General features: G+C 41.2%; 1 protein-coding gene across 3 annotated transcripts; it reads right to left on the bottom strand.

The window, feature by feature from the left end:
• Positions 1–266: 266 nt before the first annotated feature.
• On the bottom strand, positions 267–24,864 carry LOC111587186 (voltage-gated potassium channel subunit beta-2-like). 3 transcript variants are annotated; one of them, XM_023297043.3, is made up of 15 exons: positions 20,435–20,734; positions 19,196–20,303; positions 8,997–9,040; positions 8,868–8,905; positions 8,514–8,593; positions 8,237–8,281; positions 7,756–7,800; positions 7,609–7,652; positions 5,377–5,463; positions 5,165–5,250; positions 4,929–5,049; positions 4,748–4,842; positions 4,498–4,618; positions 3,803–3,891; positions 267–2,577 (listed from the first exon to the last, which is right to left on the bottom strand). In XM_023297043.3, exons 2-15 carry the CDS (start codon positions 19,513–19,515, stop codon positions 2,488–2,490), a joined length of 1,305 nt encoding a protein of 434 aa, XP_023152811.1. In that variant the 5' UTR covers positions 19,516–20,303; positions 20,435–20,734; the 3' UTR covers positions 267–2,487. The 3 variants fall into 3 exon arrangements, with proteins under 3 accessions (XP_023152811.1, XP_023152812.1, XP_035798245.1); XM_023297044.3 differs by having other exon boundaries at positions 20,462–20,734; XM_035942352.2 differs by lacking the exons at positions 19,196–20,303; positions 20,435–20,734 and adding an exon at positions 24,169–24,864.
• Positions 24,865–25,689: the final 825 nt, after the last annotated feature.

The raw sequence follows: 25,689 nt of genomic DNA, 5'->3' as shown, positions 1-25,689 counted from the left end.
TGTTTGCCAAGAAATGCTGTTTGTTGAAGAGACTGTTTAATCACAATCAGGAAAGTAACTTACGTGGTCACTGAAGTGAACATAAAGAACATAAGGAAGCTAAAACTAATCCAAAAACGCACATGATACATGAAAATATAGGCGGTGTTGTGATTCTAATAGCAGATTTAACAGTATTGTGGGTGATAGTAAAAGCCCATATGTAAGTCAATGTCTCTTTTTTTGGAATGTATTGTTTATATGCAACTCATGAATTAATATCCCTGTACATATACACAAATAAACAGTTTATTCCAAATATTGACATGGAGGGTTGCCTAACGTGGAAGGTCAGGTTCAACACAACAGCTGTGATGAAGCTATTCCATCTTGTATGTTCAGGTTATGAAGTACAAAGTCGTATCTGACTCAGAAACAGGTGAGCACATTTTGAATCAGAACGAAGTGTGAGTGAGTATGAAACTTCTGTTGACCACCTTTTCTGCTGAATCCCAATGTAAATATTTGCATGACTGCACTGTGGGTTTTTTTGTGTAACAGGTTCAAACACAAAAAGAAGGAACTTTTGAAATATGCTATGTGCTTTTTCCCTTAAGTAGGTTCAAGCAACAGTCATGATACATTCAATATGAGTTGTCTCTTGTTTCTTTTTTTTTGGTTTCTCTTTGTTGCAAGACAGTAAAATAAGTTATGCAGGCAAAGTTACATTTTCAAGGTTTGATTGAAGTATCTACTGTATGTACACCGGAAGCTACACTCAGTCGTACTGTACATTGTCACAGAGTCACACAGGAGAGCGACATTTCAGCGGCTCCTTCAGGAAAACTTTCATAAATTTAACCGTTCTCGTGTCATGTCACTGTCAAACAGATAAGCCTATATACAGTACTGTGTAACCTCGTGCCAGCTAAAACAACTCCATGTATCAAAAACTCCAACCTGGAGATCAGTGCTGTTTTCATGGGAAATCACAAAAGGAACAACCCCCTCCTGTCCTCACATTACAAAGTATTGAAATCAAGACAGAACTAAAGGAAAAAGACATGAAGTGCACAGTATAAAATCCATCGTGCATGTGTGTGAGAATCAAGGGAATGAATAATACAGAGAGAGAACTCCCAGAGAAATGAGCAGAGAAGCTATATTTTTAGGCTTCCACAAAAAAAAAGAAAAATTACATTTGCTAAATCTTACCCCAAGTGACCTGTGGCAAGAGTTGTATCACATTTAATAAACTCATCATTCATTTCACCACAGTGTGTCCAAATCTTTGTGTCAGACCACCAGCGACCTTCTCTTTCCATTTAGTCCCGACTGTCTCAAACTCTCTGATTCGACAACAATGACGCTCTTCACAGGACATCATCGAGAGCGATGCCAACATCTTTTGATACAGTGTAGGACAATACAAAGATTATACGTCAGATGGACACACAGACTGCTGAGAGTCTTTTAAAGCAAGAGTGCCCAGCAGAACAGATCCTGGATCAAACTGCCTGACCATTTAGAGTAAAAAAATGGCTTACAAGGGCACTGCAAATCTACATAAGCCATAAAAGCCATGCCACATTTACACCCTGTTGGGGCTATTCTCTCTTAAAGGGACATGCGCACAGTTTACAAACAGAGGAGGCAAAAAGACTGCTGAGAAAGCAGCAGGGTTGGGAAAGTTACCTTCAAAACTTCACCTCACTATTGATATATGATTGCCAATCTCAACATTTTTCTCAAGTAATTTGTGCCAGAATCTATGATTATTTCAGTGTAGTCACATAATCTTGGTGCTTTTAAACCATTTTTTTTTTAGCAACATGTGATCTCATGTTTACCAGAAAAGATCAGTCAGATCTCTGTAATGATTCCACAATTAATCCATTGTTCCCAACCCTGTAAAGCAGTGAGCGTGGCAGACCAGTCACATGCACACTATGGGAAATGTTAGGCTAGACTCATGAGTACTAACCTTTGGCTCTCTGGCTGCTGGGTACTAAACATCATACAGAATTACAGGCAGCTGCGAGGGGAGGAGACTCACATGTCAGATGAAAGCACCGTTCACGCAGTAAAGTTGCATTTTAGCACAGAGGTGTTGTCTTTTTTTCCCTAGAACATTTGATTAAGAAGAGTCAAATCTGCTTTGACAACTGCTGAATATCTTTCACCCTTTCTTGGTTTCTGTGCTTGGCAGAGACCTGTCAGTCTAACCAGCTTCAGCCTCCCCCTGTGTAGAAATAATTAGTTTGTGAACAATCGACAGTGAGCAATATATGATCTGTTTTTTTTCTTCCACAACTGAGAGATTTTCTCATTTTTTTTCATACATGATACAATGTATTGCGCAAAATGGATCTGCGCACATACTGGAAGCATAATGTTGCAGAGGACATGCAAGTTGTTGAGTATACAGCAGAGCAAAAAGCAATGTTTCCCAATGTCATAGTCTTCTTCGTCTTCTTGAAACATTATCTGTCGCTTAGATTTGCATCTTCAGGCGCGTGACTCCTTCTTCGAGTGTGGCTTATTTCCCAGCAGGGCATCAATCTCGGTGATGGTTTGAGGGGTCATTTGGGATAAAATCTGGAAGGAAGATGGGTGGAAACAGCGATCAGTTTAAACTGTGATCTGTTGTTTTCCTGCCAGTTGTCACTTTGTATTGCAAACAGAGTCGCAGATCTATTAGTCTAATCCTCTGAACCCCAAAGCCCACCAACGGATTTGAATGGCATGCTGTCTTTAAAATTACTACCAAAAGGACATAATTTATCATAGAAAAAACAGCCAACTTTCTGATGGTCCTTAAACTACTCATCTGTGATGTACAGTTGTTGGAAAAACTGAAAAACAAGATTAGAACTTAATTCCACATCCCCATTTACAAATATGCTAAAAGCAAACCATGTGTTTAAACCACATCCTGTAAAAAAAATAAAAATTCTGTGTTCTTTGGTGCGACTGTGAATTCATTAATGACTCAGCTGCAACTAACAGTCATGTAACAAAAATTCAGTGACTTTTCAGTTGAACTGGACTGAACTGCAGGCTGTGTTTAGAGGAGATAACAATACAAACAAAATTAAAAATTGTAAGCAGTGAAACATCTATAGTGTGTACATTTTTTCCAGTATTGGCAACACCTGCAGGTACTTGGAAAAATGTTCATTGTCTTCTTTTATGATAATGGCATTATAACTGTCATACTGTACAAAAGACACTTTTGAGTTTTCCCTTCTTCCAGCCATAGTTGTGCTGTTTCCAAAGGAGGTGCAGGACTTTATACTGCAGTGAAAAATGAGCCCACAGTGAGTGAAAATGTGGCAGGAGCAAAAGAACATCCAAAAACTGGTTGGGGTTTAGAGGGTTAATCCATATTTTTAAGAAAAAATACAAATGATGAGAATAAAATCTGACTCTTTCCTGTATATTTTTGGGTATATCACCCAGCCATAAGATAATTTTTAGCATTAATAAACAAAAGCTTTACTTCATGTACATACTGGTTTCATTTTTTTCATTTTTTTGTAAAATAAATAAATTCAGCCTCTGTGTTTTATAATTTATGACACTTTAACTGCCTCACACTGTACAGAAGATATGTTTGAGTTCTCTCTCCTTCTAGCCATTGATGTGTTGTTTCTACGGAAGTGCAGGACTTTATATTGCAGTGAAAAATTAGTCCACAGCGACAATGACGGGAGCAAAGAGACGCCCAGAAACTGCTTGGGGTTCACATTGTTAAACAAGTGTGGCTCAGTGTGTGAGGCAAAAATATTGATGTGGGAGAAAAAAAGGAACAAAATTTTACCCGGAGGGCACCCAGGTTCTCGAGTAGCTGATCTGTATTAGAAACACCCAGAAGTACTGAGCTGACTCCCTCACTGCGCAGACACCAGGCTGTAAGAAAAGACGAGAAAACTGATGAAACTCACGCTCAGTTAAAACTCTGTGATATCCATCTTAATCAAAGAATAGTAGCAGGTGATTTTTTTTGTTTTTATGTCAGGAACAGATCACATGCCGTTGCTGAAAATCTAATGACCAAATTAAATATTTAACATATTTTAATGAGAATAACATTAGAGCAATGATTCCAAATCAGTACATTTAATAGTAAACAAAGAAGAATATGTGACGGATAAGCCATTATTTTTAAACTTTAAATAAACTACTATTCATTAAAATGGTAAAAAGTCATGTGATTAACTAATAAGGTCACTGATCAGGAGTAAAAAGTCTTCTCACAGACATAGGACACAGAGTGTGACACACTATGCTGACCTCAGGTCTGTTGCGTAACTGTCTCTGTGAACTTTCTACCTTTGTGTTTGCAGTTCGAGTAAACTGAATCAATAGTTTTGAGATTCTGTCAGTACCACAGGCACATTTAAAATGTGAAAAATATGCAGATGTGAATCTTTTCAATCCTTATTTCAGTAAAATACACAAATAATACTGCTGTGTGTCCATGCTGAAAATGTAGGCCTTTTTCCTGGCTCGTACCGATTGCTAACTGTGCAGCAGTGCAGCCCAGTCTGTCTGCCAGTAGATGGAGCTCCTTGATTTTAGCGAGCTGCCTGCGGCCCTCCTCGCTGTTCACTCGCTCCTTCAGCCACTGGTATCCCTACATCAGCACCAAAATGGAGAAAATCACTGACACAGTGCCGACTCTATACTGTAATACTCAACTGAAAAGGTGGACAATTACACCGAGGCTGATTCTGAGTGAGAGAAACCCCAGATGAAAACTGACCTTCATTGCAGCTCTGGAGCACTCAGGTACCCCATCACTGTACTTCCCTGTGATTAATCCACAAGCAAGTGGAGACCAAGTCATTGCTCCCACACCTGAAACAGTGAAGCCAGAGTGAATGAAACAAAATGAAACTTTGGGTTACAGAGATATACGGAGCTGTGAGACTGTGGATGCTCACCGATCTTGTGGTAGAGTTCAGGAAGCTGCACCTCGACTTTATCCCTCTGGAAATAGTGATACTCTGCCTGCTCACATACAGGTGGTATCAGGTTGAACTGACGCGCCACTGAGTACGCCTCCTGGTGCCAAACAGAAACAGAACGCAGCAGTTACCGATCAGCATTTATGCAAGAAAGCTGACGACATTAAATGTGTGAAAGAGTGAGACTTTCACAATAGAAGCTCAGCACTCACCATGATTTCCATGGCGCTCCAGCGGGAGGTTCCCCAGTACATGGCCATACCCTGGTTTATTACAAATGTCATGGCCCGTACAATCTCTGCAAATTACACCCAGTGAAATTAATTAGACTGCATGCTTTAGATCGCTTTAGGGCACCAAGAACATATATAGCAACTAAATAATCTCTACATATCTGCAAGCAATTCAAACCTCTGAAACTGACCTTCCATTGGACTGTTGACATCATTTCTGTTGGCAAAAACTATGTCCACATAATCTAACTGGAGTCTTGATAAGGATCCTCTTAAACCTGCAATGAACAATAGATTATTATTATTATTATTACTTTGAGTTCTAGTGAGCTAAATGCTAATGTCACATGCTGATATGTTAATGTTTGCAGGTATAATGTTGACCACATTTTGTGTTGATGAGCTCATGAACTCTGAATGCAATAGCAATAATTGTGTGGGCATTTGATCACTAGAGTTCTACTATTTTCATTATGCTTGATGAAGCTGGAAGTTTGCACAGCTCATCCTGAAGCTGGTATGAACATTTGCACCAAATCTAGGATCCATCCAATAGTTTGTCAGATATTACGCTCAAAATCACTGAATTTCATGGTGGCGCAAAATGAAAGGCACTGAAGTCATTAAGATTCATCCTCAGGGCACCATGAGTGTCCATCCAATTGTTATGGAGCTATTTTAACTTTGAAGCAAATTAGTGCATTAACCAACCGACCGATCGACTGGCTTTAACCCTCCTGTCGTCCTGTGGGTCAAATTGACCCGTTTTAAAGTTTGAAAATTTGGAAAAAATACATATTTTCACAGTGAAAACTTCCACATTTTCAACATATTTGGGTAATTTTTGAACATTTTTTGGTGCAAAACAAAAAAAAATGTTAAAAAAACAATGTTTCTTTAAGAACATTCAGAAAAAAATCAACCAAAATCCAGCGAATTTTGCTGGATTTTGGTTGGTTTTGTTCTGAATGTTCTTAAAGAAAATATTAGAAGTTTTACTGATATATATATATGGAATCATTTTAGATATTTGTAGGATTTTTTTGGAAGACTTTTATTCATTTTTTGAAAATATTTCCAATTTTTTTTTCTTGCCAAATTTGGGGATTTTTTTTTTTTTTTTTTTTAATAATTTTTTTAAGCGAAACTTTTAAAGAATTTTCTCCCTGAAGATTTTGCAAATTTTTTTAAATAAATTTGGGGATTTTTTTTTGCTGACTTTTTGGATTTTTTTCAGATGAAGGAACAATATTTTTTGCTGCCTGTAAATGAGGACAACAGGAGGGTTAACATCTACATATTTCCACTGTAGATGGGGTAAAAACAACATCGGAGGGGTAGAAATACATGGGAAATAGCATCTTATCAATATTTTAACAGTACAGATTCTTAAGAAATCACTTTATTATGCATGATAAAATACATTTTTCTCCAAGGCAGAACTGTTTTATATTACATTTTCTGCTTCTCAGATGTTTTGTCCTGGCGTCTGCCATGTGCCAGCTTTCCATCCTTGAGTATATCACCATTTCGAGTAAGTGAAATACTGTATGAAGCCCAAATAGGAGTGTTGTCATGCATGAGCTGCAAGTCTTAAAAGCAACGCAAACTCCACTGATTATGTAATGGCCTCACTCATTCAGCCCATTCAGCTCCTTGGTAAATGGTCACCCGAAGGCCTTACTGTTCACAAAACAAACCAAGAATTTGACCGTACGGAAGGCCAACAGCCTCTTAGCTCTTTTAGGATTATTTCGGGGAGGGTGGACTGATTAAGTGGCAGAAAAACAACAATCTTGAGATATCTATTTAGGCCCATCTCTCCTCGTTTCCTCATTGACCCTCTGTACTTTTGATCCACACTCTTCTGAAGACAATCTACTGAAACATCCCAAACTCGACTCTTTGTGATCAGTCTTCAAAGTCTCATGCCGCCTTCGATAAAATCACACTCCTCGTATTTTACTGGCGTCAGTCACTAGCATAACTTCACAAGTCCTGCAAAGGAGTTCTCTATTAGCTGCTGTGAAATGTAGAAGTTTATTTGATTTTATGGCCTGTTGATGTATTTACTGCAACATGTAACATGGAGTGGCTTTAAATGACAAAAGCGCTCCCACTCAAAGATTACAGGGACAGCGAATGATTCATCACAACTGTCTGTTCAGTGGTTGAACTGATGCACTCTGGGAGACATTTTATACACAATAAAAATGCAGCACATCTCAATAAACTACAATTGATCTGGAAACATGTGTTAAGCTGCAGCTAGACTTCTTTTCTATACTGTAGGAACACACTGGAGCCAGACGATTAAACTCGGCACTTCTAGGCCAAAAACGGAGCTTCTTTTATTTCCTCCATGATTTTCCACAAATGTCAGGAGTGGAACAGTGTTGGGTAAATAGTTGATGAGACTCTACCTTCAATAATGTGCTTTCTGGAGAGTCCTCTCTCTGTCTCGGCTCTGTGGAATAATGCAAATACACATTATTCATGTTATAATGAAATGATTAAATTAACACTGATTTTAAAAATGTACAGGTTAGTATGTAGTCTGCTGTACTTACTGGCCTCCCCAGTAGATTTTTGTTGTGATGACGAAACTTGAACGCCTGATGAGGACACAATCAAAATAAGTTTTAACAGACACATTTAATCTTTTTCTAACTGCAAACTTCTGCTTCTAAAATAGTACAGTTTTTTTCTCATGCATATCAGCATCAGTATAGTACATTAAAAAACACATATTTGGACTACCACGTGTTGTTTTTTTTTGTTGTTGCACCCAATATTATGATCTGGGACTTTATTTCCACATTTTTGCCCTTTTATAGTCTCCTGACTCTAAAGCACTTCATTTTTCTAAAAAGTCTGAATCTCCCATGAGATAATTTAATGGCATTCCTCTTCCAACAGTAATAAACACACGTAGAAATACAGTGTACTTCAGAAAGGGATTATTAGGGATTATTCAGAAAACATTTGGGGTCTAATAGAGTTGTTTTTCCACATGCATGTGAGTCAGTGGGAGAAAATGAGTATTATCACCTCCATCCTTTCTTCTTGATAATGTTCCCCAGAGTGATTTCCGCCCTGTGGAGAAACACATCATTGACCGTGATGGATTGATGCTAACTTCAGATCGCTGTGCAACGATATTAAATCTGCCAACACATGTTAAGAATCCTAGAAGCGCTTTTTCTGACTTGTTCATTTGTCTCCGGAGAGAAATTACAGGTTATTAGGCAGAGGAGGAGATTAAAAAAAAAACTCTACAAGAAGAAAAGTTTTAATTGAGGCTTGGAAGGAGAAAGTGAAGCCTGACCTTCCAGAGGCATACACCTCCGCCGTGTCAAACAGGTTCACTCCGTTCTCATAAGCTATGGTCATCAGGTTCTCAGCCATCTGAGGGAACACAAAAATTGAGACTGAGAGAGGGAGACGATGGATAAATTCCAATTACCCAGAGGTCATTCGTGAAGGGCACTTAGCAGGGAGGATAATACAGTACAATGTCTCACCAAGTTACTGTAGTTTCAAGGTCTGTGGGCTTTTGAAACATTTCTACAATTGAAAAACACTGAGATTTGCGTTTGAAAAGCATTCCACAAAAGCAGCACGAGTGAAGGTGCTGGAGAATCGGCTGCTCATGCAAACAGAGAAACAACAGAGCTCTCACCTCATCAGAGATCTGTGATCCAAATGTCACCCAGGTGCCTGAACGAGAGCACAGACAGACAGACATGTTGCTCCGTTTGACGGTTTGAAACAGAAATGAATATTCCCCCTGCCTTCAAAACCAACTCACCTAACCCGAGGCAGGAAACACGCAGGCCTGACTTTCCCAGGTTCCTGTGAAAGACAAGAATCAGAAGGTTAGGAAAAAAGAAGGCAGCTTGTTAAGCTTAAAAATAAACAGTGAGAAGAAAGAGTGTGAAGCGTGGGCATTTGAGATACATGTGCACATGCAATCATAGTAAGAAGTAAGATGTGCGTTGATGTCTGTGAGCGATGAGCAGAAATAATCCCATGATAAATAAATAAATAAATCTCGAATGATGAGACAGTTTGGTTAAGCAGTGAGGTAAACTGTGCAGCAAATTACTTGCGGTTCATTTAATTTTTTCCATTTTATTTTCTACTTTACAATATTTCAGAAGAAAGTATACATAAAAAAAATCAAGCCCCTTTATTAAATATGTATTAGCAGTCGAAGCATTTATGACTAACTTTAAAGTAGCTGTACTATACTAACCTATAAAGATATAGCTTATATTTTTTTCATTTATGTACTGCCCACAGCTTTGGTTATTGTTGTTAACAAGCACATTAATAACCACTTTCATCTGTTTTCAACTAAATTATGGTGTTATAAACAATGCATTAAATGTTTCTGTGCTATAATATGTATTAATGCTAAACAGAGGGGCTTAAATTGTTAAAATACTGGAAGACGAAATGAAAAAAAATTCCATATTTAGTTTTGCATGGGATATCAGCATGCAAACAGACACTAAACTAAATGAAATCTCAGTTAACACAAACCAGGTGTTATGATTTGATAGGAATTATGACAGAGGATAAAAGCGAATCGTTAACATAAGTTATGTTCCTGGACACCTCCTCCGCTACATCTGCTGAGCGAAAGTCTTTCTCGCCTGTGGTTAAATTACTGCCTGTTTCTAATTATGTCTGAACAATTGACCTTTCATCCTTCATATGTTAACAGTTCAGTGTATTACAGTGGGTCAGTCAAACAGCTGGGGGGGACAGAGCTCAGATCAGTTGGAGTCCAGGCAAAAGCAAAAGCCTTTTTTACCAAAATTATTACATTTTTGGTGTGTGCGATAAACGGCCAAAATGCTCCATACGCTCAAGAGGAGTTCATTACCCAACATGTCACATCTGATTACCCAGAAAGCTGAATTTTGAAGGACGGGCAGGGAGCGGCAGAGAGCTGCATTTCTGACCACAGGAGCATGTACAGCTGAAAATGATGTGGGCTTCATGCTCTCCTCCTCCTCCTCCTCCTCCTCCTCCTCCTCCTCCTCCTCCATGTGTGCTCTCCCCCATTCTAATTAGCCGGGGAGCCAGCTGGAGAGGCAGCAGAACTGCAGTGCAACTCGCTGCTGCTCGCCGTCTTTTCATCTCCAGCGCCTCTCCCCTCTCTCCCTGTCTGCCTGCGTCCACCACAAATAGCCAAATGCAGAAAGACAGACTGTCAGAGCATTTAGACTCAGTCCAACGAGTCCTGCTTTTATTTTCCTGGTCTATTTTTAATGCCTGACCTTAAGCTATTTTTAGATTCCTGCATATGTAAGCATTTGTGTGCCACTGTGTGTGTGTGTGTGTGTGTGTGTGTGTGTGTGTGTGTGTGTGTGTGTGTGTGTGTGTGTGTGTGTGTGTGTGTGTGTGTGTGTGTGTGTGTGTGTGTGTGTGTGTGCACGCCTGTGTGGTGGGGGGGGGTATCAGTGTTCATATGTGTGCCGCATGTGGGCGTGAAATGCATATTGTTTGTGGCATTACGTTAAACTCAGTCAAAATAGCGCACAGGTGGAGGGTCAGGGAGGCTACATGAAGGGAAAATATGTTTGTGCGGCTGATTCCTTGAATGTGGAATATGGCTCCGGTTCACCGTTTGTCAACCACTGCCTGTTCTCACTCACTTTGAACACTGGGAGTAAATATAAATGAGGCACATGGGAAAAACACATTTCAGAGAGTTTTTCTCATTTAAAGTGCATTTCAAATCAGCTATTCATCTTTCTCATTTGCTGTTTTGTTCTCCTTCGCTGGTATTTTTCTGTGACATCCATCATATCATGCCTTTTTGCCTCCACTTTAGTCGGGGGAAGTTAAAGGAATATTTTTGTCAAACAACATTTGACAAGGTTGGGCCAATAGCAGCATCCCAGAAATATTCCCTGCAGTTTTACTCGGTTTCATGTCTAAAACAAAGCTTGAAATTGATTAAAAATAGCTCGCAAGGTAGCAACAGTCTCGAGAGCACAGGAATAACATTTATACCTGTCAAAGATCAGTTCCAAACTCGTATTCACTTATTTTGATTTTTACTACCTATTTTTCTTTTCTTTTGTTTAGAGAACTTTGAGAAAAATGCTTGGAATTATCTATGAAAGACCTTTTATTTATCTGAGGCTGGTAAAATATGTGAATTACTGACATTAATGAGGCTTGTTTACCACCAAGAGGCCACCATCTTCCCATACTTTCCTTTTCAAATTGTGCCACGATGACAAACAGAAAGGTTATGTGTGACCAATACAAAAACGCAACAACAAAACATGAGTCAGCCTTCAGAGAATGTCAAGCGTCCAGTGGCAGCCACAGCTGTTACACAAATGCATCCATTTTTCTGTTTCTATGTGCTTATATTTAATATGTTTTTAAAATATGGACAACCAGATTTGGTTAGCTGTGAATATACACATCATGAAATGAAATGGTAAACCAGTGCGCATTATTGGATAAATTCCATGACTGCTGTGCCGTATAAAACACATATTTATTTTTTTGTCATTGTTTCTGTGTGACAACTGGCCGCCCCCTCCCTGCTCTCAACTCTGCTGCTCTCTGCAGTGCTGCAGTCTGCTAAATTACTATCAGTGAGTCTGGAGAGACACATGCTCCCTCTTTCCTCTCACTATCTCCCCCACGACAGCCTTTCCCACTTTCATGCACACACAGGCCCACACGCATGCATGTGCACAGACACTCGGCCTACATTTCGCGTGACGTGGGTTTTGACGAACATCGTTGCGAAAACGGACGAGATCTATACTGCAGCGACGGGGCCGGTCGATGCTTTCACGTGAATATTCACGCTCGATGGGAATTACACTGGAGCACAGGCACAGAGCTACATACGGACATGCATGAATGCACTCGTGAGCAGGGCACACAGAAACACAGATGCTTCTCTGTAGCCTTTAGAAATAGGGCTTCCTGTGTTTTCTTGTCTGTTTTTTTTTCTCTCACAATAAATCACCATCTCCAAACAAGGTGATTATAGGGACTGGGCCTGGTCCGTCCGATACATTATTAATGGAGGAGAGAGAGGAGGCGCACAGGTGCTCCGTCATGGTGTAGTCAGCATTTTAACCTGTGCTGACATTTACAGTTAGTTTTCACCCGAGACAGGAGGAAGACACTATATACAGATGGTTAGGTGCAAATGATGGAGTTTTTTTTCCCTGCAGTTGTCATAAAATGCCACACACACGCTGAGCAGGCTCTTCTCCAGAGGGAAGCACACCTAGATATTAATAACACTCACGTCAGTGTGTGTGTGTGTGTGTGTGTGTGTGTGTGTGTGTGTGTGTGTGTGTGTGTGTGTGTGTGTGTGTGTGTGTGTGTGTGTGTGTGTGCTTATACAGGCATTTGCTGAGCACAAACTGTGGGAAGATGGTGGACTGTCTGTTCTTTTTTAATAATGCTGCATACACTGTTTCTGGGCTTTAAAGGGTCACTTCACCCAAATTAAAGAACATATTTTCTCACCCATGCAGAGATGCCTGCTTTTCTTTCAATACAAAGAAGATGAATACATTTTTTTGCAAGATGAATCCTGTTTCTTTTTAAAAAAACAAAACAATAACCAGTTTTCTTTTTTATGACCAGTGTCGCAAATCCAGAGGCCGGTTAAAGGTTTTTCTTTGGTAGAAAGTGGTTTCTCTGAACAGCGAGAACTGGATATTACCCAGAGTATCAGTTTCAATTGCTGCCGACTTGAATCTGAAATTTCAGAGCCAGATATCTGAAAACCTGGACAAATAAAAACAAATTATCTGCATGGCTAGGTACCAAGTTAAGTGAGAAAAGTTTTTTTTTGGCTCTTTAGCTCTGAGGGACAAGAACGCAGTGTAAAATCTGACAGTGTGCTAATTCTATGCTTCAGCTATTTTTAAAAGCATTAGGCTAAACAACAGACTTTCAAGTAATGTGATGTTTTTAATTCAATTACATTAAACTAGTTAGGAAAGTAGGTCTGTCCTAATTATAAAATACACATGCTGTGAGTGGAGCAAATGGGAAAAAAAGACACAAAGACAGACTCTCTGACACACACACCTTCACACAGACACACAATCTCGCTGCTCACCTCCAATGCTGCGTATCAGCTGCTAACGCTTTATTAATGGTCGTGACTCTCCAGTAAACTGAAAGTGCATGCAGTGGAGCGGCAACAGGAAAGAGCTGGTTTTAAAATGATGAAACTTTCTGTATTTGTGTCAAGTTTTTCTATTCAAAGTGTTGGAACAGACATGACGATATGAGAAGCACTCCTTACTGTGGCACAGATTATGTTTCGACTACTTGTAAAATGCAACCTGACAGCGAACTAGTGCCCAAAAAACTATAAAAAATCATTCACAACATTAACATGTTGAAATGTTAATGAAATCCATTGCTTGGAAAGGTCGCTGCACCGTGCTGCTACCTGTTTCATGTCTGTTGAGAGACAGATGAAGATGAATATTTGAATGATGCATCAGTTTCCTGGTCTGTCGTCTCTTAAGTGACAGTTTGGTGAATTTAAAATGATTAAATACAGTCAGTGAGATGTTTTTGAGTGTCATGCCATCCCCCTGTTCCCCCCGTGTCCTTGTTTCCCCGTGATTTAAAACATCTCAGCTCCTTGTCTTTGCCAAAATGAATTACGTTTGAGAAAACATTGACATTTATTTTACAGTGTATTTTTCACCAAGCTGTGACACAGTGATAAGAAAAATGATATTATATTTAAATACTTTCTCAGACTTTTTCAAAATCTCTTTTTCATTAAGCTGTGTTTCCGCTTTGCTCTTACATAATGACATGCAATGATGACTTTGCTTCTGCCAGAAGACAATATCAGTCTTTGACTTTGACTAGACAGCCTACTCAGAGGACGTGATTTGGATTTTCTGGCCCTGATTATGACGCTCACAGCTCAGAACAAGCCCGCTGACTGCTGCTTCAATCCGCAGTTAATTATTGATGGATGTAAGCTTCGTCAAAACAACACTGACCTGGAGGTCACTTCACATTTTAAAGAGATTAAGCCGTCTGTTTTACGTACTTATCAAAGTGCGAGTTCTTAAATCGCTTAAAGTTCTTCGACACACAGCTGCACAAACAACAACAGTCGAAGTCTTGTTCGCTCCCACAATTTAGAACTATAACATCCAGCAACCTGCTAATGTATATTAGTGGGTGGCGGATGAAATAAGCAGGCAGAGTGAAGCGTTAAAACACAGATCATAGGTTGGGTATATTCTGGTTACGAGCCAGCTTGAAAGGAAACGAGCGAAGATACAGAGCGACTTTGCTCAAAACTTGTTGGATCTCAAAGTGAGTCACTAATCTGCTAAGTCAACTGGAAACGTAACAAAAAAAAAGAAGGAATCCAGAGAGAGCAAGAGAGAGAGAGAGAGAGGAGAGTTGAAGGTCAAGACTGTAGCAGCTTGCTGTCTTGTTCTCCTCCCTGCTACACAAACCATTTGTTTCCACTGATTGTTAATCATGGCAACAACACGAGGCCAAATTGCTTAATTATCACTTGATTGTTAATGATGAATCTACCCTCCTGAAGTGTCTCACTGTTTGGGATTTATTACAATTTCAGTGCAAGGTGTGCCCACTGGGTTTTACAAAAGTGGGAATACACTGTTTGCTATTTTATCTTAAATTTTATGTGTGAATCTGAGCTAAAAATCAACAAACTGACGTCACAGTGCCCTCAGAGCATAGAAAACAGTCCAATCTGACTGTAACAAGGCGCATACTGTGAGAGTAATAACACTGGGGCCGGATCACTGTCTCATAGCGCTAAATGACCACAATATATCTGTAAAAGTTGACAGGGTTCTTCATCACTACCAACGACTGAACCATTACTTCATCAGCTGCTCAGATTAAAGCCTTTCAAAGCTCCCTGTTCGAGTGTGCTTCCGTCAGAGAACAGCACCTCTCTGCTCAGCTGAATGTCAGAACACTTCAGATCCTCACACAAAAGTTGAACATGCAACCGAACATTAGGGATCATTACGGCGGTGTTTTCTTCTGTGATACATCGCTTTTTAATGGACATTTTAGTCTGTTGTCTGATGTAACTATTCAGTTTGTCGTTGGCTTTGATGTGGCTTTGTTTGATGTTGTGTCAATAGCAGTTATCAGAGTTCAAGAAGATGAAATCAGCGTGAGAGCAACAGGAGCGGCAGGTGTTAAGTGATATATTACCATAGAAAGAGCTTGGAAATAGCAGTATGACAAATGAATTGTGACTCAAGACAAAAAACTTTTTCGAGAGCTTGACATGTGGTTCAAATTTCTCAAAGGAACTTGTGGATTTTGTGTTAAACCAATTTTTAATTAAAAATAAATAAAATACAAAAATAAAAAGCCACTGGAACTGAATTTTACTTTATTTTTCATCAGTGTTTGTTAGTTTAGTTCAGTTACAGGTCATGCAAATTTGCTCTACAAGGACTTTTATGGCAAAATTAGAAGATACCTACTAAGGCCACTGAACTGTAAAGCTCATTAAAACTAAGGTAAGCAGTATTTTTTTGTCATGACTGGGCAAAAAAGCGCACATTAACCTTTCAGCATGTTGTGACTCAAGTGATCTGAGAGGAAATTAGATGTCTGCACCTATTGCTGGCTCCATTGTTAGGCTTTAGATAATCTAGCCCATGACGGGAGATTTTAGCCAATCACAGGGCTTTTTACTGATCAGATGATATTGTATAAATAGCAACCAAGTCCACAGTGAGAGCAGAATGTGGTGCTGCTTTGGCTTAGATCACTCGGGAGACTTGGGTTTGAATCCAGGTGAAACCACAAATGAATGTTGACTTTTTGCTTTGTGTGTTTGCTCGTCTGGCGGCAGCAGCTTAGACCAGGGAGGGAAGCTGAGGCTGAATGGTGTCAAATTCTGGTTTCTTCAGATTTCTGCCTACTGCAGCTTTAACAAGTTACATCTTGTTTGTGATATCTATATTTTTTTTCCCAGGTTATAGATTGAGCTTGGCCAGGTGGACCTCCTGCAGTCTTCATGTATCTATGAGGTTGCCAGGCAACCAGCTGACACTCTCCATCTCCAGCCTATGTGCTAAGCTAAACTAGCCGGCCGCAGCTTTATGTTTAGTGTACAAACATGAGAGTGGTATCAATCTTTTTGCAGCTAATTATCATTTTTCTCAAAATGCCGAGCTATACATTTACCGAATTATGAGTTCAATCTACTGCACAGAACCAAAAAAGCTCCGTTTTAGCCCCTGAGATCCCAGAGAGGACAGATTTTGACGCAGCATTGGGATTCTTGTCTCGTGTCGTCATTCCTGAACTCCTTCCTGTCTTTCCTGCTGCCATGAAGTTGTTTTAGAGCGTAAAACCATCATTTTACTAAACAGTGTTGTCTCTTTATCAATGTTTGACTACTCTCTGTGCGTCACAGTCCTGAATGTTGACACACATGCGCCACCTTCACTCATGCATTAAGTTAGTCATCCAGCTGCCTGCCACTAACACAACACACCCTGTGGCCATTAACTTTTGAAATCTGAGTGAGACAGTGGCGGATAAATCTATACTGGATAAAGACCTTTTGCAAAATTACTGGAAGTTCTGTTCTTAGCGGTTTTTGAAACTTAACCACAGACGTTTTCCAGATATGTTAAGAACCTCATTATTGGCGAATTTGAGTCATTTTCTATTCTGAATAATCAGGTTTGCACAGATGAACAGACAGATGCTGATTGTAGATGTTTTGCAGCTGAAATATTTCGCTGTGATGATGAAACTGGACCTCTGGGTTTTCTGGCTCTGCTTACACATTTCTTATGTTTGTGTGAATCTTACCTTGTCATGTTTTTAATCTATTTTTTTAAATTTTACATCATTTATGAATTGTGCAAATGAACAAACAAAACCCAACCGGCTGACCAGGTTGCAGGTGGTGAAAACAGAGAGCCTGGTTATAGAAACTGGACAATTTGCTGAGTTACAGAACTGTCTGTTAAAGTAACCCCTCCAACCACTTCTTTTTTTGTCTTCAAAACTGCACACGAACACACACAGGCACACACACACACACACACACACACACACACACACACACACACACACACACACACACACACACACACACACACTAGAATACTGCAAAGCAATGCAAAAAAGATAAAAAGGGGAGTATTTTAAAGGAAATCAGAAATGCAGATCACGAAGGGATGTAAAGAAAAAGAGTCACAGAAAGAATCAGGGTACTGGGTGGCAGCAAGGGCTCATGGGAGTTGTAACAGGCAGCAGGGCCCTTCGTTTGAGGCCATAAATACTCAGGTTAATGAGATAGCAGAGGGGGAATTAGAAAACATGTCGTCAAACAGAGCAAATGTAGGTGCCGTATAGAAAATGGGAGGCAGCTGAGATCAAATTCTCTATTGTGAGGTTTATTTGGCCTCAATCATGTCAAGAAACCTCCAGCATCTTATACTCACAGCCTCCCTCCCTCACTCAGCACGCAGACACGTTTTATGTACGTTCCTGCTTCCTCCTGGTCTCAGTCTGATTGTTACTACGGTGTGAAAATACAGAATGTGCGAACAACGCGCTGCCACAACCAGACTGTGGCCAGGTGGTGGAGCTTCAAGCCGACTCAGTCATAGAAAGGACTGATAAGCGACAGCAGTGCTGGCTGATTAGAAAATAAGACAAAAAACTAAAGGCAATGCCTGGGGTGTTGCCAATGGCAACTGGAGCTGGCCATATGCTGTATAGACTTATTGTGCTGCTGCACTCCCTATTAGTGACACTTTTCCAGAGACAGCAGAACAACCGGGATAATCCAACCCAATCAAAAGTATGTCTGCTATTCGAGAGGAAATAAATAGAAGTGGAGATATCCCAGTTTTGTCTTGTGCCTCATTCCCTTTTTAAGTATCCTATTAAATGAAAACTAAATTGACTGAAGAGAATGGCAGCAATTCAATCAACCTGATTACTAGGGAAACAGGTCGTTAAAACTCTCCTCCTAGTTATTGAATTTTACTGTCTAAATGAGGCAAACGTATGGCATGAGGCTTTGGTCTTGAGAGTAATGTTAAAGTGCATGCATTGTGTTTTTATGTGCATTATTTTCCACGAACCCCTCTGTGAGTAGGGGCTGCATGAACAGCTGTCCTTGTCAAGCTGAAGCTCTAATCCATCAAGGTGAACAGAATCTAATTCTGAGGCAAAAAAACACACAAATGACATTCTTTTCTTGCTGTTTATCTGGCCTTATTTTCTTCCCCACATTATGACTCAGACTTGGTGTGTGGATTTGTGTGCATAACGTACTCTGCAGCGACGCTATTTTATGAAAATTAAATGCTTTTTAAACCTCCAAGAAAAAAGCTGGGTGTCCCGGGGTGATTCTAGCAAAGCTGTTATTGGAAGTGGGCTTTTTTTTTATTAATCTGTTGTGACGAGCAAGAGGCCGGGGCAAAAATCTACATAAAGTCTATGGCAATTGCTCCCATATGCAAAAAGTCTGCCACACTGTGATAACATTATGCCTCTTTGGTATGGATTATATAAGCATTTCCACATCCATCAGCGTTTTTAGAAGTAAATGTCACATATTTTTTTAAAATGTCAGAGAAATCAGTGCTGTCTGTGCACTCGCCGACGTGTTTCTCATCTGGCTAATGGATATGTAGGCAGTCTGCACAGTTTGTTACAGGAGGCTGACAGTTCAAGCTAACCTCCAATTCACCTCATATCTCAACAAAGAGATTGACAGACTGAGGAATAAAGAAAAGCAGAGCTTCATCATGAGAGGAGGCCCAAACTCATCAGCTGTCACCTTGTTTCAGGTGGAGGATTATTTCCTCTGACGCTCGTTATGAAAATCTAACACCCGGGAGGTCAAAAGGCCGTAAGCGAAATGAAAAACCATCCCTGTGTCAGTCGATTGAGCCCTGGAGCTCCTCGTCTCCTCCTCCTCAGGCCCATACTCACCTGTACTTCATACTGGTGTGGCGCCCGATGGCCTCCTTCATGTGGGCATGGCCCTGTGGAGTCTGACGGGACCCGGGCCCCTCCCTGGTCTTCACTGAGCCTTGGGTGATGTAGTTGCCATTGCTCCCTTGTCCACTACCTCCTCCTCCGCCTCCTCCTCCTCCTCCACTGCCACCACCACCACCGCCTCCTCCTCCTCCACCGCCTCCCCCGACTCCTCCACTGCTTCCTCCGGGAGGTGGAGCGGTGCGAAGGCCACACAGCCGGTCCTCACTGCGACTCTTGAGGTTGTGCTCAGTGCATGCGAAGGACACCTGCATCCTGACCGAGGTCTTTGGAGCCTCTTAGGGAGAGTCAGAGTGCTGCTAATAGGAAGTCACACAAACAGTAATGTCTACAAACTGCTTGACACTGTCCTCCCCGTTGTGCCGTCGTGGCAACGCGGAGATGCAAAGGACTCAGACAGGGCAGGTCAGAGATTTTGGCTGAGAGTTGGAGGGAGCAGGCGAGAGTCCAGCCTCTAACATGACACACACAGAGTTGCCGTCTGCTCTGTCTCCTGTCTGGTGATGCAAAGCTGGCAGAAGGCTCTTGGAGTTTTCACACTCACACGATGCATCAGGGCTGCCCTCCAGAAACCATCAGGAGGCTTGTAAGCTCACAGCAGTCCTCAGACGAATGTGGGGATGTGGCAGTTCTTGGGAAGCCCCCAAAACCTCAGTGCAAGAGATGCCTCCCCTCAAGAGTGCCAGTCGCTCAGCCTCCTCCCACATACATGCACAGGCTCCTATGGCTTATGCGTTGATTGATAAAGCACTTTTGCCAGCTTGCTGTTCTCTTCAGCTGAGGTTAGTTGGGTCTGTCTTGAGCTGAGGAGCTCCGGAGTGTGCCGCAGCAATGACACAACCACAGCTACAGGCATCCTCGCACCTCGCGTCGAAATAAGGCAGATTTTTTTGTTGTTGTTATTATTCTAATTATCTGTCGCAAGGTGGGTCAGGAGGGAAGGGAAAAAAAAAGAACTGGCTCGAATTTACATTTACAGTCCAGACTTGATGTGATGCGAATTCACACAGTCAAACCCCACCGATGCATCATCGCCCAGCAGCTTCACGCAGCATCAATTTGATGCAAGAGAGAGAGAGGAGAGAGATGGAGAGGAATCAGCAACAACACTTCTGCAAACACAAGAGCCGGTGCCGCTGGTATTTATTTTTTTTATTTCATTATTTTTTTTACCTTCAGCGTGTGGAATAGTTCACATACCGGCAGCAGCTGTGCAGGTCTCCCGTTATTCGACAGAATCTCACGGTGCACGGATGTGAAAAAAACGCCGGCATAGTGGCCCAAAAATCAGCTGCAGCAGACATTTCAAACGCTCGATGCCGCCTCTCGGTTCTCCCTCAGCATCATTTTGTCAGTTCAGAGTCCGCCTTTTTTCCCCTTCTTCTTCTTCTTCTTCCTCTCGTTTTAGAGGCTCAAAAATGTTCACGACACACAAGCAGTGTGGGGGTTTGCAAGATGCTCTCTCTCTCTCTCTCTCTCTCTCTCTCTCTCTCTCTCTCGCTCTCTCTCTCTCTCTCTCTCTCTCTCTCTCTCTCTCTCTCTCTCTCTCTCTCTCTCGCTCTCTCTCTCTCTCTCTCTCTCTCTCCTCGGGTGTGATCTCTACATTTTTCATCAAACTGGTGTACATACATTTCATCACATCCTCATATTTATAGGCTGGATTCTTGCCTCTCAGCTGGCTGCACCAAAATATTCTCCTCATGCACACACACACAAAAAAAAACCCTTGACATGGCAGTAAATCTTACATATCCACTTTATTTTATTTTTCACTTAGTCTACACTAAATCTCCACACGTGGCTTCCCCCCCATATCCATATTCAAGAGTCTATTCTACCACACCCATGTTTCCAATGCAAAGCAACACTTCATCTGCTATATATCCAAAACAGTTCTGCAAGATTTCCTTTAAATGTCAGAAATGGAGCAGATATATGACTCCCAAGCCACATCACATCACATCAGCACACAGCAATGCATGGCATATCGTTTCATATTGCATCACATCACATCGTGTGAGAACAAAATGGGATGTGTCATTCGGTGACCATGCAGGCAATGATAATTGTCCCTTCAAGGCTGTGTTTACGGTCTAAACTATGCTGCCACATCCCCGGAGAAGACTGTCAATCCACAAAGTTTCAGTCTCGACGTTCAGCATTTGCCCGGCTGCGACTGCTTCACACAGCAGGGCCAATCTGCAAAAACATCTCACAAAACTGCACATGCACACACACGCATTCATCATTTCTGTCAATTTGTTCTCACATCTAATGAAGTCTTGTTTTCAGAGCAAACGTGCGGTCCCAGAGCAGATTGCGAGGCAGTCAGCTGCCAGCAGAATGTAACTTTGACTTGGCAATCAGCTCTTTTTTTAAAAGGAGCTATTCACTGCTTCAAGTTTAGGGCGGCGGGGGAGTTTCCAGCTGTAAAGACTGACAGAAAATATGGACACAGACTAGAAGGTTTAATCATTTCCAGTCCTTTTAAAGCGCCTCCTTTTCCGAACATCAGCATAATAACTAAATCTTTATCTCCACATGAGCTTAACCTTCACTTTCACTCCAGATAATGTCCATCATCGCTTTTTACGGATGTGACAATGACTCAGTCTGCCCAACAGTTCAGAGGCTACATTGCGCTAAAACTGAGATCATCACCAACACGTTGGGGCTCCACTTCACTTTTATGCTCCGTCTCCGAGTTCCGGATCGACACAACCAAAATGTCTCGGATACATCTATTCTCTTTCCTGCTAACGAGAAGGATGTGTCAAAAGAAGGCCACAGGAAATGGGGGGATGCTGTGGATGATGATCTTCCTTATGGAAAGGCATTATACAAGAGATTGTATAATATGAACGTCCTTGAGAAGATAGATGATTTATACAACTCTGCCATCAGACTCGGCACCAAAGCTCATTACAAAATATGTCTTTTCCAACCGTGATCCTCCACAGACAGCAAAGTCTCCATCTGAGATAAGCATATTTACATAATGCTTTCTCTCATGTACAGACCGACATGACCTGTGACCCCTTCAGCTACATTTCCATTCAACAATCTGAGGTAACAAAAAAAAGATGTTTTAAAGCAGCAAATCTACATGGAGCAGACATCTCCCACAGCGATACATTGGTTTTGGCTGACTTTTTGCTGGTTTTGACATGCTTGAACAAAAATAGGAAGAATGCTGAGAATTGTTTGTGGTGGACCTCAACATGAAACGTGCATGTAGTTTAAGACTGCTGAAGGCATTTATCCACACTGACACTGTGACTTTGAAGTATTCCCTCAGACATCTTGTTTTTCTTACGGCTTTAGCACATCTTAAAGCAATTCGCTTTGTCAAAAAAAAGAGGACGGTGCTTTTAGTAGATTTACTCCGATATAATCCATCAAAATTCTGTCTCCTTCTGACTGTAATATGTTTAAATATGTCTAACCTTTAAGCTTTATTTCATTAAAAGGGAAGATTATGCTTTCAGCCCCCGTAATCTGTTTGTCAAAATCTAAGTATCTGTCTCGCTTTCCTAAATTTGCAGCAGATCAGCAGATGTGGAGAGTGTTTGTTTCCAGCAAAAGTAAAAAATTAGAGAGAGCATCGCGGTGGATGTTGATGGAGCTTCTGCGCTGATTACAGGCAATCAACAAATTAACCGAGGCTAGCAGATCACAGGCACAGAGGCTATACAAACTGCTGCCATTACAAAATTTAAGAGCCAGTCGAAGTGATGGAAGTCGATCTGCCAGAGGTGGAGAGAATCAGCTGAATCACACTCTGGTGAGGCATCAGTTGATTACAGTTATCAGAAAATTCTTCAGTGAGGCAAGTTGTGGACTGGAGCATCACTTGAGCATATTTTGAGGTATTCCAACTGTAACTTGATTTTACAGATGATGCCCTTTAGGCTGCAGATGTTATTCCCTTTTTGAGACATTGTGTCACAGGGCTGGCTTGTCTTCACACCAGAGTCACACTGCCACCTAGAGGCAGCTTTACAGGAGTCTGAATCTTTGGAATATGGTGTATAATAAAATGCCATATTGACTAATGAAATAGAAACAACTATATTCATATACTAGTATTTTTCAGCCGCTAATACATTCACAAATAAACCATTATTTTACATGCACACACCAACACAGATGAAAAATGCACCATTTTGATGTATATCTTAAATACTTCTGTGCTTTTTAAAAAAAAAAAAAACTTATTCAAACATACTGCAGAATTCTAGAGAACAAACAACAACTGCAACCTTTTCATCCCACAATCGGAACATTTTAAACGGGGAGATACGAGCACTGTAACAACCAACTGTCCCCTGCTGTCAAACCACGCATCATTAACCCGAAACTTCTGCACCACTGATGTTGACCCCGTCGGGCTGCCGGAAATTAGACAATGGCTCATGTACAAGTCACATTTGCGATCCCAAGCAACCAGATGCTTCTGCAGTCCAGCCACATTTATTCAGCAGCCCTCCGCTTTGAAATCTCATCAAACGCCTGATATTTCTTTCTAGGTCACCGGTGGGAAAAAAAAAATGCAAATATATTTCTCTTTTTCACCCACGAATGATGTCTCCACTCACTGCCTTCAATTGCAGTCCTCTTCCAACAGCATTCATGCATTAGTAATGTATTAGAAAAATATCAATCGTGATATTTAAATGGATCATCCACAGATGGCTCAGTTAAGTTGTCTCTGCTTCTAAGAAGCAGCTGAAAATCTAACTTCTTGATAAATGTGTAGGTGTGGCACATTCATGTACATATTCAGCTTTTATTGTCCTTAACGCCTGAATGCATCACTATTCATGAAATGAAGAGAAGTATTTAATTTTAAGGTGATCTTCTGATTTTGCTGTACTTTCACCTCTTTCTGCCCCTTAGCCTCTCACCTGTATGTCATTGCAGAGCGCTCAGCCTCGCACTCGGCCAGGGAGAGGCCACATTCTCTCAGGTACAGCTCCAGCCGGCGTCGCTCCACCAGTCTGTGGGCCGCCTCCAGGATCTGAGAAGCCAAGGCCTCCGACTCAGTCCTCTGGTCCGAGGTCTTGCTGCTCCGGGCTCCAGACTTGGCAACGATGCTCCCAGAGGAGGACGACGCCTTGGGTTTCTTACTGATGCCATAGAGGTCTTCCACTGAGTATTTCCCCCCTTTGCCTCCTCCGGTGCCACCACGGCTGGCGAACATTGTTATCTGGATTCAGACGCAGGAGCTAATGAAAAATCTCTCCTCGCGTTTGCTCGGTTTTACTTGCTATATCTACTTTTGGCAAAAGCTGCCTCTGAGTTAGAAACAAAACAACAAGGCAGTGCTATTTTGATAGAGATTCATGAAGATTTGAAGCATCCGGCCCGAGGATGTCAGACATCAAACTGCACCAAACGGGAACTTAAAGCACCTGTAAAATATCAAAAAGTCTCGATTCCTCCTTTGTGGAGTCAAAATCCAAAATAAAACAAAGCCAGTCCCAACATGTCAGCAGCAACACCCAGTCACAAACAATGACTCCTGCTGATGTGAGGTGCTTCTTTGAGTAAAAAATGGATAGGGAAAGCAATCAGCATCTTTCTCTCTTTATCTCTCAAAGGAGGGACAGCCAGGGATTTGTGCTGAAGCTCCACCAGCTTACATTTGTTCAGATTAAGAGCGCGTACTGCCGTGGCTACCATATAATCACTGGCGGCTGTGAGAGTTCAGCAGTCTGACCTTTTCTTCAGAAAGAAAAGTGATGATTTTTTTTCACCTACACGGATAATTGATCAGTCAATCTGCGGTGGAAGTGCCATCATAACCAACACTCTTGCCACCTTCCAGCTCCTCTTTGCTCAAACCAAAGTGAGAGTGGCATCCTCTCCAAGCCCGGCGCCGGCTGCAGGCCAATGCTGAGTGTTACTGTCAGGGTCTGGGTTAATGTGCGAGCCAAGGCCCCTGCAAGTGTTTTTCACACTAGCCATAAAGGAGCACAGAACCTGTGAACCTCTTTCCACTGGAGAGGAAAGAAAAATCTCTTACGACTGATGTCCTGATCATAAAAAAAAGAAAGACAGGACATCTCCTGCGCACCAAAATGAAATAGAATTAATGAAAACTCTTAAATCTAGACACACAGAAAGGTTACGGAAAACACAGGATGTTGCAGTTATAAGCAAAGATAAGAGTCATGAAGAGGATTATTTTTCTCCATCAGCTTCTCCACAGTACGTGCAAAGAATTCAATTTTTAATCTGCTACGTTCGTAACTGTTAAGTCCCAGCTTAAAAAACAATAATAGGATTTTTTTTTAAAAGAGTTTTTTTGTCTTACATATAAGTAATTAATTGATTCTGTTCCAGCATGAAACAACAGCAGGGTATTATTTTGCTTCCCTGAGATAAAAAAAAAATCTTTTTTATTCGTTATGAAAACAATCAGA

Source organism: Amphiprion ocellaris, chromosome 14 (genome assembly GCF_022539595.1).
Source record: "Amphiprion ocellaris isolate individual 3 ecotype Okinawa chromosome 14, ASM2253959v1, whole genome shotgun sequence".
Lineage (NCBI taxonomy): Eukaryota > Metazoa > Chordata > Actinopteri > Pomacentridae > Amphiprion > Amphiprion ocellaris.
Note: the sequence above shows the minus strand (reverse complement) of the source record. Positions and strands in the feature narration are given on the sequence as shown.